Genomic DNA, 13,427 nt, shown 5'->3' on the forward strand with positions numbered 1-13,427 from the left:
AGCGACGGCGCGGGCCGAGGGACGAAGCGCCGTGGCGCGCGGCGCGTTGCTGCGCAACGCCGAGGCGGCCGTCAGAGGGTGCCGCGCGGATGGCGAAGCTGGTGGTGGCCGGTGAGGGGGCGCGCGGGGCGGGGGGCGGCCGGCGGCGGCCCGCCTGCGCTGTGACGGCCGGTCCTCCCTGCGCGCTGCCTGACCTGCCCTTCTCGTAGTCTCTCGGGCGGTGTCTGCACGCACGCCGCCTCAGGGCTTTCCCAGTCAGCCTCCTCATCCCCCCGGAGAGGCTTCTGCCCCCCTCGGGGAGGCCTCCTCAGCCCCTCAAACGCTGGCTGAAGAGACTGTTCCACCTCTGAAATTATCCTGTCTTTGCTGGTTGTCCTGTTACTTTCTCGGAACTCATGGGATGCTGGTTACATGAGACTCTTCCTTGACTGGAAGAATTAAAAACTGTTTGGTCTGTTAAGCCCTTATCAGTCAACATCACAAAATCTTCCATTGGTGGTGTTGTCGCTGTGTTCACAGGTAAGGCAAACTGCCCGCACTATGCCAAAGTCGAACTCCTGGCTGACTATCTCCAGGCGAACTTGCCAAACTTCAGGGTTCACAAGATCACTCAGCACCCTGACAAATGGGAGGTAAGGGATTGTAAGTCAAGTGGTTGGTAGATGCCCCAGTGCTCTGCAAAGCCAGGAATGTGCTCATCTGTAGTATGTCTCTTGTCCTATGTTAGCATTTTGATATGTGGGTAGAGGTGCTGCAGAAGCAGCTTTGGCTGTGAGAGCCAGCCAGAGGAAAGGTTTGAATGTTGTGAGAGATGGGCATTCTCGTGAGTCTTACCACAGAAGATGGGCACAAAATGAGGGCCAGCCTAAAGCTGTGTTTTGTCAGTAAGAAGTTCAAGTTTATTGGGTTTTTATTATGTGTAAATGGCTGCTTAGCCTGTAAATCTTTTGCACACCGTGATTGTATATGCCTTCAGAGTTGTCACTTGTCAAGAGCATTTCTGGCATTCAAGGGCTTTGAATTACAATGGAAGTATGAAATTAAATCTCACATATTTGTTTACAGCGTGGATGGGCCTTTCTGAGTACTTTTGCTGTAGACGTTGCCATGTCTGCGCTGTAGTTCCTATAAGGAACTGAAAAAACTGCAGTATTACTTCATGAGACAGGCAGTACTATGATGTTTATTACCTCACATTTTGCTTGACACCTCAGCCAAGTAAGTCACTTAAACAGTTAAGTGAATAACAATTAACCTCTTCATCTTACTTACCTTCTGCAGCCAAATAGAACTCCTCAAATTACTCGCTGCTTCACAACATTGCTATCTTTAGTACCGCTAAGACAATTGAGCAAAATTACAGCAGTAAAATCAAGCAGAAGTAAAACCTTTTGCTCTTTTCCTGAGGTATCACAGTGTATCACCATGCCTTGCTTTGTGTTATTTCCTCATTTTGCACACACTGGTACTTGAGTAAGTTGTGAAGCACCTTGTAATTATGTATTGAGAGGAAATAATAAGAATGTTTATAGCTGTAACATTTAAGTGTTACCAACTGTGAAAAAGTATTAAAACCTTTTGTCGGGGATGTTTACATCAGCAGTGGCTTCATGACATTTGTGAAATGAATGGATGGGAACACAGAGAGTCTCCTGTCATTTGGAGAGAACTGTTGGACCGTGGAGGGAAAGGTCTGCTTCTGGGAGGAGTTAATGATTTTCTGGAGTATGCTCAGGTAATGTGCTGCCTCTAATACTGTAAATCCATATTTTATGTTTTCTTATAACATTGCTGATCTTTATTCCTCCTTCAAATGTAAAATAAAGCTATCCTTTCTAATGTTACCTTGCTTGTTTTGGGTTGTCATTTGATTGGAGATCATCCTTTTTGTTCTTAGCGCTATTACGGCATCACCTCAAGGATGCTGAGTGAGGAAATGTTAGACGTTGCTGAGGAGAACCTGCAGGCGTATATTGAAATTGAAAAAGAGGAGGAAGAGATTAAAAGTCTTATCAAGCCTTTGCAGATCTGGATCACCAGGTGAGAGTAAAAAGAATATCTATGAAGTTTCACTCAGCTTCAGAAGAATGCATTTTTTTCCTATCATGTGTAACAGGTGTAACTATCTGAAGTTACAGACTAATCCCTGGAATTTGCTGATTTGAATTACGTTCTGTGCCCCTCACTGTGAGCATTCAGTATATAATTTAGAAATTATTTCTACTTTTGTTACATTTTGCACCGGTTTAAGTGAGGGATGTGAACAGGCACCATTTAGCCCCCAGAACACCTTAGGGAAAAGCAAGTATTTACAAAACAAGCTAGGAATTTTGTAGTGCAACTAACTTGCATTGAATGTTTTTGGAAATATTTAAATAAGTAAAGAGTCTCTTGCAGTTCTAGGTTTAGAAATTTCTGTATTTCTGATAGTCTTAACAGGGCACCTTAAAAAAATTGTGGCTCTTTAAAGACATCATTTTTTAAGTGACAGTATCAACTGAAATGTATAGGATGGAAAAACCTTCACATGAAAGGAGGACACAACTGTTTTAAATTTTAACCTGTTAAAATAACAGAAAGAGCAATAAAGGATCCAAGCTAATTTAAACATATTCTATTTACACAATCAAATACAAAAGAAAGATCTTTGTGTTTATTTATGTAATACTTCCAAACAAGCAGTGGTGAGTCGTCAACTATAATTTTTCTATATCCTTCTCTTATCAGTGCATCAGCTCCGATGTGTTATCAGCTGATCCCTATGTTGGCAAATGGAGAAGTGTTTGGGATGACCACAGAAATCAGTATCCATTTGCTTGACACTGACCAGTTTAAGGAAGCTCTCTGCGGTATTGTAATGGAAGCTGAAGACATGGCGTTCCCGCTCCTCCGCAGTATTTCAGAGCACACTGAAATAGATGAGGCTTTTATTCAAGCCGATGTTGTCATTGTTCTTGATGACGTCCTCTTAAACCGTGAAGTACAGTCCCTTGAGAACTACATCAGAGAAGTGGGTGAGATCTGTCAAGTGTATGCTCCCCTGATTGAGAAGAATGCCAAGAGTGAGGTCAGAGTAATTTCATCAGGAAAAACCTTTGTAAACCTTAAAGCGATGATGATTATGACATACGGCCCGTCCATTAAGCCTGAAAATGTCATTGCCGTTGCGACATCCTGTGAAAGTGCAGCTAAAGCCATGCTGGCCAGGAAGCTGAATATGAATGCAGCAGGTGAGTGTTTGTGTGTTCTGGTAGCATTTGGGGAATTCAGTGGATGGACACCTTTGAGAGTACATATTTCATTGTAGAACACAGCTGATGTGCGTGCAGAAATGCAAGCACAGCAGTGCACCCACTGAATTGCGTGGCTGTCCAGAATGCCAAGGTGCGACTAGCAGGTGGGACCCTTCTCTGTGCTTCCTGCTATCTGGATCTGTGCCTGATCCCATGAATGTCAATTCTTTTGCTAACTCTTGGACGCATCCCTGCTATTATGGTGTGTATTTCATGCTGGAAATACACTAAGAGGACTGAGCTGTGTTGCAGATCAGGAACTAGGACTTCAAGATTGTATTTGCACTCTGCAGCGCATTGTTATTTTGGAGACACGCAAACTAGCTGTGAATAAACATGACAACATACTGCTGTGCAGATAATGAGAGTATAGTAGAACTGTGCTGTAGTACTATTCTGTGTTAATTACCTTTCTTTCTCAGGTCAGTTGCTATAGCTTGGTTCTATTTGCACAGTTCTGCACTGCATAGCAAAGGTGTGCTCCAACAGCCTGCTCAGCATCAGGATTCTTTCAATGTTGCAGGGATAGGAACTGGTCATCAATGACAAGTCTAGATGTTTTGGAGCCTAATAAAATAGAAAAGTAAGTTAATAAGCTGAATAGCCTATCAGCAGGTTATTTGAGAAATTCCTTTTGCATCAAAGCAGGTCTTTTTTTTTTTAATGATTTTTTACTGTTAGGCATTCTGTATTTGCATGTACAGGATTTTTAAAGGAAAATTGCTCTATGTTTGCAATATGTTTTGGTTTTTAACAGCTAAGTATTTACTAGGTTTTGCCTATTATGTACAAAAACATGATATAAATGAAAATTCCTTTTTCAGCTTGTGATGAGGTTCCACATGTTATGGAGAACCTTGTTGCATGTTTCAGATCAAATAATTCCTGCTATCAAGGCAGGACACTAATTGAAGAATAATTCATCTCAAAAGGGACTTCTGAAAATCATCTAGTCCAGCCTACATTGTGAAAGTATTTGTCTCTTCATTAATCTATGTATTTTTCTCTGTTACAGGAGTTAAAGACGTGATTGTTTGGGGCAATATTACCGGCTGTAACTACATTGATCTGTCACATGCAAAACTTTATGGATATGACTGTGCTATTTGGGGTCCAGCTAATTTTTCACATCCTTTGTTGAATATGATTTATGATAGGTACAGTACAGATTTTTTTTTTAAAGTAAAACTAAATAACTGCTTTTAATCCAGGTTTATCTGAAATGCTTTATAAACATCAAGAAAGGTTTTTGTTTTCAAGATTTGTTTTTCCTGACTAGTGCTGTACACATAGGAAAACTCAAGTTGAAGTACTCAGTCTGCAAAAGAAGTTGAGTAGTTCCTAGTGCTATACATAGTTCTGACTCTCCTGCCAACTTTGTTTATAACTATGTTTTCCTACGTATTAAGTGTGTTTCTCTTCTATCATATCATGAGCACCCTATAAGAAGTAATAGAAGTCCAGACAGTGACTTAGATGTCTAATATACGTGAAGAAACTTTGAAATAATACTAAACATATATCTGCATCTTGAAGTACCTGAATTCCATTGAACGTGTGGCCTGAGCACACTAATGTCAGTTTCCGAAAAATAGACAATTTGTTAATATACATAAAAAGGATAACTGGCAGCTAGATAGCTTCTTGCAGAAAGTAGCAGAGAAAGGCTGGGTGCAATGAGAGGGCAGCAGATGTGACATGCACTCGGGCCTGGCTATATAGACCAGAGCTCCCACTCTGGTCTAAACCTAGCATTTACTGGAAAGCAGACGTTTCTTTTGTTCTGTACTTGTACTGTGCCTAGCACAGGGGGATTATGGTTCATGTCTGGCTTCTTACATAAGATGGTAATACATATAAATAATAATAATAATAATACAGGTTATGACTTGAGTAAATGACCTAACTTTCATAGATAAGTAGTGCTTGTTGTTACCTGTCAAGGCACTTTTTATTAGAGCCTCTTTTTCTGTCTTTAAGTGCTTTGCCTTCAGCAGTGAAGTTTGAATAAGTTTTGACTATTTTCTTCCCTCAGGCTTAGTTCTCTTTTCCTCTAGAAAACTACTCTTTCTGCAGTTATCTTAGTTTTTTCTTCGTTTTTTCCCCCTGCTCCCTTTTTTGTTGGTAGCGAATGGATCCATTCAGAATTTCTGTCTGCACAGAGTTCACTGAGTTCCCGGGTCTATCATTGTGTAGGAATGTTACCTGCTCATGCGGTAGCCACTGTACTGAGATACTGGTATCATGGCTCTCCTCCTGGGGAGATCGTTTCTGTGGGAATACTTACTGAAGGTAAATCTACTTTTGCTTCACATATTCTCTTGTAGCTTTCCCCAGTGTGTATAATGTTGTTTTTTAATCAAGATTTTTAATTTAATAAAAACTTGTAAAACAAATCGTGGTATAATGGCAGGCTGAGAGTTTGTTTCAGCATAAGAACCTCCAAATCTAAGCAATTTTGCTCTCCAGAGCTTGTGATTTGATACTCACCTCTTACAAATATCTCTTAGGTAAATGTTGTCTTGCTGCAGATTGTCTCATAGTCTTTTAGTTTAAATGCTTTTCTCGTGTATGTGTTTTGGCAGAAGGACTCTTTATAGTTCTTAGAGCCTAAGCTGTAAAAGCACGTTCTTCTTCTGTAGTTATGTGGACCAATAAATGGAACGTTTCACAGCAGCCATTTAACCCTTTTATGAAATAAAAAAATTATTTTTTTCCCCTTTTTAAGATGTAAAATTGTTACAGAAATTGTGTTACAGCACAGGAAAGACCTGTTGGAGCGAGTCCAGAGGAGAACCCAAAAATAATCAGAGGGCTGCAGCACCTTTCCTACGAAGAAAGGCTGAGAGAATTGGGGTTGTTCAGCCTGGAGAAGAGAAGGCTCTGGGGAGACCTTATTGCAGCCTTCCAGTACTTAAAGGGGCTTATAAGAAAGATTGAGACAAACTTTTTAGGAAGGCCTGTTGTGATAGGACAAGGGGTAATGGTTTTGAACTAAAAGAGGGGAGATTTAGACTAGATATAAGGAAGAAATTTTTTACAATGAGGGTGGTGAAACACTGGAACAGGTTGCTCAGAGAGGTGGTAGGTGCCCCATCCCTGGAAACTTTTAGGGTCAGGTTGGACAGGGCTCTGAGCAACCTGATCTAGTTGAAGATGTCTCTGCTCATTGCAGAGGGGTTGTACTAGATGACCGTTAAAGGTCCCTTCCAACTCAACCTGTTCTATGATTCATGTACATCTAACTAAAATACAAAGTTATAGTAAAAGGGGAACTCGTCAGTCTTTGAAATGTACACTGAAAAAGGCAGTCTCTGTTTATACTAACATCTTAACAGTTGCAGACTTTTGCAGGTCTGTAGGACTTAATCTTCACACTGGTGAGGATGTATTTTTTAATTGGAAATAATTTGGTTGGGTCATTTTTTCCCTCTTCTTCAGGTCAGTTTTGCGTTCCTGAAGGAATTGTCTTCTCTATGCCAGTGAGGTTCCAGAATGGTAACTGGGAAGTCATGACAGAATTAGAAATTAATGAAACGACCCAAGAAGTTCTGGCATGCTTAGCCCATGAGCTGATTCAGGTGATGATTTCTTGTGTCTAATAGCGTGCCCATTCTGCCACCTGCGGGTACTTTGCAATATAACTTTGAATACTGAGACCTTTACTCCAAGTGTAAGACGTACAAACTGCACACATGCACTTAGGCATGATAAATGCCAGGTATTTATAAGTGTAAGGTAGTATTTGTATATTGAAATGAACAGACAACTGTTTTGTTGCCCAAAAAGGAGACGATAAAATAAGTTCACCTATGTAAGTGTAGAATTTGCACCCCCAAGTTCTTCAGGCTTTGTGCAGAACAGAAATATTAGCTTTAATTTAGTGTTTCTACATTCTCTGCTGCTGATGTTGACTTTGCTTGTGTGGTATTGAGAGTAGTTCTATGCCAGCAGACATATCGTTTGGGATCCTTATGGCTGTGACTCTGCATGAATGAAGGCCAGATTTTACTAGAATTAGGGATTTTTCAGAAAATACAAAATCAGTGAGCAGTAATTTCATCATGAACTTCTTGTCACTTAGTGAGAGAAAAATAATTTAATTTGACTGAATATTAAAATACTACAAAGACTGTTCCCAAACTCTGCATTCTAGCTTCAATCAGATTTTGTGATCTTCAGTCATTCTAGTAACATGTAAGGATTATTTTATTTTAACATATTTTAAGTTTGTGCTAGAAATTACAGTGGATGAAAAGAATGGGTGATATTAAAACTGATTTTTTTTTTCCATTCAGGAGAAGCTCGTTGCCCTAAAGGAAATAAAAGAAATGCATCCATACAGAGCTGATTAAAAGACCAGTAAAAAATATTTCCGTCAAAGTGGGTTTTTCTCCCCATAAAGACGAGATAAAGTTTTAAGTGAGAATTTAATAATGGATTCTTATTTTATGTCCCTTTCATTTTAAATGGATATAAAATCCTTCAGAAAAGAATATAAATAACAAGTGCTTGTCTGATGTATCCTGACCATGCCTGCGGCATGATGATAGGATACAAGCCTGCATGGTAGCAACCTTGTTTTGATAAGTTTCTATTGTGTCATTCACAGATCATGAATATAAAAGCTGAGCATAAATAACACATTTAGCATGACACATTTTGTCTTCAGTTGTTAGTAACTATAAAATCTTTTTAACCCAAGTAACTATTATTGGAAAAGCACTTTCACCATGTGTCCTACTATATGCTTTTGAAGCTATTCTTTACTATACTTTACTGTTCTTTACTATCTAGAAATAATGAGTTGAATTTCTAACAGAGAAAAAATACTGTAAATTGGAACTCAAACTTCCCATTTTTCTGTTTGCTACAGTACCAAACAGTTCATTCAGTATCTTTAGTCTATAAGCCAGCCAGAAAAAGAAAAAGTTGAGACACCCAAAGAGAGAAGGCTAAAAAAAGATATTCCTCATTTCTATAGAGAAGGCAATCTCAGTAAGTGGCAGCCACGTCTGCCACTTCTTCCAATTACAATAGATGAAAGATCTTTTAGAGATCCCTACATTATAAATTATTAAGCCATTTTGCTTTGTTTGTTAATGACACACTAAGTTTATCATGACTTATTTTTTTAAATGCACAATGATGTGAGAAATTTAAACAAAAAATCTATAGAAAAACTCCGATATCCCTTCCTAATATTTAGCAGCATGTGGAAAGGCTATAGGCTACATGATACTGCCATGGCAAAACTCCCCTGAATCCACATCTGCTTTTCCCGTGCAGAAGAAAAACCCCACATCTCCTTCCAAGTCTTTCTGTGCTGTTTTTCCTACCTATTTTCCCAATGTGCTAGCCATTTCTTTCTACTTTTAGGTCCTACAGGCCTTTTCCCTAGTTAGTTTCTTTCTCCCTTCCTTCAGGTTCTTTCCAGTACTTTGATATCAGCACTTATCATACTATGAGCTGTTCTTCTGCATTAAGGGCAGGCTGAAGAATGGGGAAACTATTTGGGGCTTGATGCCCAGGGCCTTTAGTGAGCACATAAGCCTTTTGGTTATCCATGCTTGTTTCTCAGGAAAGGACTGCAGACACAGTAAGATTTTCTTGATAAATGCAGAGTTTAATTATTCCACTAATCATGACCTTGATTAACCCAGACAGAAGATTCCCAATTAGATAGGCGTGTCCTTCCCTGTCTGCTCTCTACTTTTATGGGCACTGCTTTTCTGTAGAGCTGTCCCATTCCTCTTGTGGCTGCTTTAAGCACTAGGTAGAGGGCCTTTCCACTGCTAGCAGCTAACAGCTTATTTGTGGCCTACTCTTGTGACATTAGTATCAGGTACTGTACTATTCAAGTATTACTGAAATGCCCTGCTTATCTTCTTGCACATGTAAGTATTTTAGGAGGTTGGCAAAAATATGTACTGTTTTTGCTTTTTTTACAGAGATGGAAACCTTGCCTACTGGCTCACTTTAGCCAGAGTTGTCTGGATGAGAAAATGCTGAAAATTCCCATACTAAAACAATGTTTCCATTGCTCAAAAGAGCAAACTACAAAGAAAGGCTAAACATTGTCATAGCTTTTACAGTATCTTCCTCATCAAAAACCTGGAAATCTGTAGGCAGAAAAATATTTCAAAAACAGTGTGAATATAACATTCTTAATCTGGAGACCAAAGCAAAATTCCTACTGACTTCAATGAGTCTAGGGTTTCATTTACATCCAACAACTTATTTCTTCAGACCAATAAACTGTTTCAAAAACATCATTTAATGTCTAAAATGTTCCTATTATGACAATTTTGAGCAAGATTATCACACATACAGTAGCAGTTTTATAACTCCAAATTCTTGTTTCAGACGTAATGAAACACAGTACTTGTGTAAGAATACATACTCTCAGGCAAAAATGATTTTTAACACAAAAATTTAAGTGCATATATCTCCTTAGTGACAAGAACGTTTTTGTCTCCATGTTTTTTATTCATTTCATGAGTTTCATAGGGACTACTCATATGTTTTAAGTCAAACATGCAATTAAGTCCTTGTCTAAACAGGATTTTTGAGGAACCACTTTCACTTGCATGTCTTTGGTGTCTTAAAAGATGGAGACTGTTAAATGAAATATTATTGTACTTGCTAGTTTTTTATCATACGTGTGTGTTTTTAAAGTAAAATAAAAAGTTTCCTGTTCTTTGAATCAGATACATATAGTTGGAATAAATTCACTATTTCTGTTCAAGTGGAGGTTCAAACTCTGAGCAGAGGTAGACTTCTTACATGAGGAAACGAAGAGAAGTTTATTTGTTGTTTATCAGCTGATGTGGACAGAAGGAGGAGGTGTGTCTCACTGGTCTTAGAAAGAGGAGCTCAGAAAGCTGTGGTATCACAAGGGCGTTGGAAGAGTGTAGTTTCTTGTGTGAAATGTATATGGGAGAAGCAACATTTACAGGAACTGAGATATCGTTACAAGTATCTTCATGGAAGAGTTCACATGGGAGCTGTAGAGGCAGGTGTTGTAAAAAGTTTTGAAGAAAGTGGTTAGGAATCATTCATTTCATGAGGAAGTGGTCTTCAGGGAATTAGTTTCTGGTAGTGTATGCACAGAAAATTGGCGGAGTCTCTGAGGAGCATCTGGAGGCAGACGTCTCAGGAGAGCATAGCAGGGAAGGATGCTACCAGTAGTCTTTACAAACTACCTGGTTTGTTCCATAGCTCCTTCTCCAAGACAGGAGAGGAAAAGTTAGCTTCTCTAATGTGTATTTATGTTTGTTTTTTTCTATATGGAATATGATTGGACAGTCTTTTACTCTTTGAATTCTTTTATTCTACCTGTGGAGATAGTACTTCAAACAGACTGCAGTTCAAGCACCAACACTGCACAGCTGTTAATGAGAAGGAAATTAACAGTTTCTGCAATATATAAGCATGCTTACTGGACTTCTGGGTCACTGCCTGAACACCACAGGCAAAGAGTTTCTTCTCAGAGGTTGGGAGGAGAAAAACAAAACTAATGTCTTGGATGTCTCTTGTATCCTAAATTATTCTAATTCGTTTTATCTAGTGGCCTGGAGGGAAATTGAGATCTTTCCTCATGGAAGCATAGTAGAATGGAAAAGTTTCTTTTCCTAGCTTTTGCTTAGGAGAGAAAGAAAGAATAAAAATAATAGGAAACCTAAAATATGGTAACATATTCAAAGTTGATTACAGTTGTAACACAGTGATAGACTTAGTCATCACTAAGTTTGGGGTTTCTATAAGTAGTTTCTGGTACACATTTTCTCATTCATAGCATTGATGAATCCTGCTACCTGGGTGTTAGACTAACTGTTGAAAAATTTATGAAAAAGGGCTTTAAGATAAATTTATGTGTCTTACAAATGTTATACATATTCTGCATAAACCCTAGCATTTGGGTGTACTGAAGAGTGTGTAAGCTTTCTGGTTGGTCTGAACAATTCTTATTCTAGGACATTACCACTAGGACTTACTATTTTTCCTCTCTGTGTAGTTGCACCAACTGTTTGTTACAGCACACTCTGCTTTCTGCATTATTGTGCCAGCTTCCACCTCATTTTCAGTCTCTATAGCAACACTGTTTCTCAGCAACTGTGAGATGCTTAGTAAAGGCCCCTCAATTTAGAAATATTGCACTCTAACCATGAGAAAAAATTGCTTTGAAACAAAGATCAAAGAAGTTTTATCTTTAATAATTCAGGATATTTATTACTAATTAATTAGTGTTCTCTGTTTTGACTGCTTAGACAATTACCTGATACTTTGATCTGGGCCTTTGCCAGGCATTTGTTGTGAGCAGCATTCATGTAAAAGCAAAACCTTTAGAACTGTACCTTGAAGTCAACTTTTAAGTGCTATAAAACTACTGGGCTTCGCTTGCGGTGTCGTCTGACTTCTGGGCCTTTAGTAAGTAGCTGAGAGAAAGGTAAGTGCTGTTACTGTGTTTAAGAGGAGACAATAATTTCGGCCTTTGAGCACAACATAGAATGTTTTCACCCTTCAGAGGAAACAAAAGTAATTGTAGTTTATTTTATGCATATTTAAAATGTTGATCATATGTTGTCTGATTTCAAAAGAAGGGAGGCCTCTGTGATCAAGTAAATTGATCTGTTGGGAGATTTCTGCCTTACTGAATCTGGTTTGTCTTTCTCTGTACTTTAACTTAATTATGCAACACGATTTAAAATGCATTTTATTTGATAAAGTACATATTCTCAGAACCTGTGTAGGCAAACAAAATATATGTAAGTAATCAAGCATGTTACTTTTCTTGCACATTCCAATAGGATTCAAGAATAAGGCCACTCTTATTCTGCACATAAGAGTATTTTTGTTAATGGGATTGGGGTTTAAAATTGTAAAAATTTATTTCCTGTACATTTGTAATTAATTTTAAAATTATTTTTTGTTTTGTGGAAGTGTTTTTAATTATTAATGAAGGGCACATGTAGCTGAAATACAACACACTGACTGAAATAGTCAGCAGACTTAGTTTAGATTTGATGACAGGCAGATGCTGCTTCTACTTTCGTATTACGTTCATTGTAAAGTAGATCTGCTAACACTGAAGTAGATCCTGTTCATTTCACCCAAGCACTCCTACTGCAGTCAAGAGCTGGACTCTCCATGGAGTTTTGTATATAAAAATGTGGACTGTACATATGTTAATAACGCCTTTCATAACTTTTTGGAGGGAGGGTTCATGGGTATGATGTTTTGATGTTGCACAGTGACAGCCAGTTTGGTAAAACACATCCTAAACACATAATTAACTTGAGACCATGAATACCCTAGTGCAAGAGTATAGTGTGTTTATCCATATGGGTAGTTCAAAGGTTAGACGTTGCAGTGTACTGGATGGAGAGCTTAAGTATCAAGTACTAATAGATTATGCATGTTGTATAACTCGGTGAAGTCAGTGGATCTGTTCTATTTGAGTGAGCAAATTCTAATGAGTGAGTTCTAATTTAAGTGTTTAACCCATGTATTTTTAAATTAATCCTCTTGCTTTATTTTATGTACCTTTGGTGGAGAGAAAAAAAGGAGGAAAACATGAGGCAAGCTGTGTGTTTGTAAGTCTGTCTTTTAGGTTGCTACATGTAGCTGTCACTAAACACTTATGTTTAATTCATTGCTTAGAACCTTCTGATTTCATTGATTTCCCTACATTGACTTTTCTGTCAAGCTGTGCAGAGTCATGTACTACTGCACCCATTTTAGGAGTAATTGTATAAGCAAAGTTACATGCCTATGTAAATGTTGGGCAGAACTGCAGTCTTGCAGAACCCAGGGTTGAGTCCAAGCTCTAAACCTTAGCAAAGAAGAAAATAGAAGAATAGTGAAAAAGAAACATAGTGGTATTTCTTTCAAAGAACTTCAATAAAAACTGTGGCATTGTAGTCTCTAATGAAGAACTTATTAAAGCAAATCTATATCCCATCTTTTTAAGTATTTATAGGTTAGTTAGAAACTGAAACACAAAGTTGCAGCTTTCACCAATTAAAATGGTGAGAAGCATATTTATGGTAGACTCAATAATTATAGATCATTGAATATTTGTGCTTCATAATTGACCAGTATTCTGTCATGTTTATGACAAATGATTAATGA

General features: G+C 38.3%; 1 protein-coding gene across 1 annotated transcript; it reads left to right on the top strand.

The window, feature by feature from the left end:
- The first annotated feature begins 29 nt into the window (after positions 1–29).
- Positions 30–7,648, top strand: MDH1B (malate dehydrogenase 1B). The gene is made up of 9 exons (XM_068408066.1): positions 30–111; positions 520–632; positions 1,601–1,735; positions 1,898–2,040; positions 2,728–3,230; positions 4,309–4,450; positions 5,422–5,585; positions 6,735–6,874; positions 7,592–7,648. The coding sequence occupies exons 1-9, from the start codon at positions 90–92 to the stop codon at positions 7,646–7,648; spliced, it is 1,419 nt and encodes a 472-aa protein (XP_068264167.1). The 5' UTR covers positions 30–89.
- Positions 7,649–13,427: the final 5,779 nt, after the last annotated feature.

The sequence above is a fragment of the Nyctibius grandis genome, chromosome 9 (assembly GCF_013368605.1).
Source record: "Nyctibius grandis isolate bNycGra1 chromosome 9, bNycGra1.pri, whole genome shotgun sequence".
NCBI lineage: Eukaryota > Metazoa > Chordata > Aves > Nyctibiiformes > Nyctibiidae > Nyctibius > Nyctibius grandis.

Excerpts from the sequence above, each read along its gene's own strand:
- MDH1B (XM_068408066.1), top strand. The coding sequence starts at position 90 with ATGGCGAAGCTGGTGGTGGCCG. Across the intron at positions 1,736-1,897 it reads ATTTTCTGGAGTATGCTCAG|CGCTATTACGGCATCACCTC; the intron begins GTAATGTGCTGC and ends TTTTGTTCTTAG. Across the intron at positions 4,451-5,421 it reads TTGAATATGATTTATGATAG|CGAATGGATCCATTCAGAAT; the intron begins GTACAGTACAGA and ends TTTTGTTGGTAG.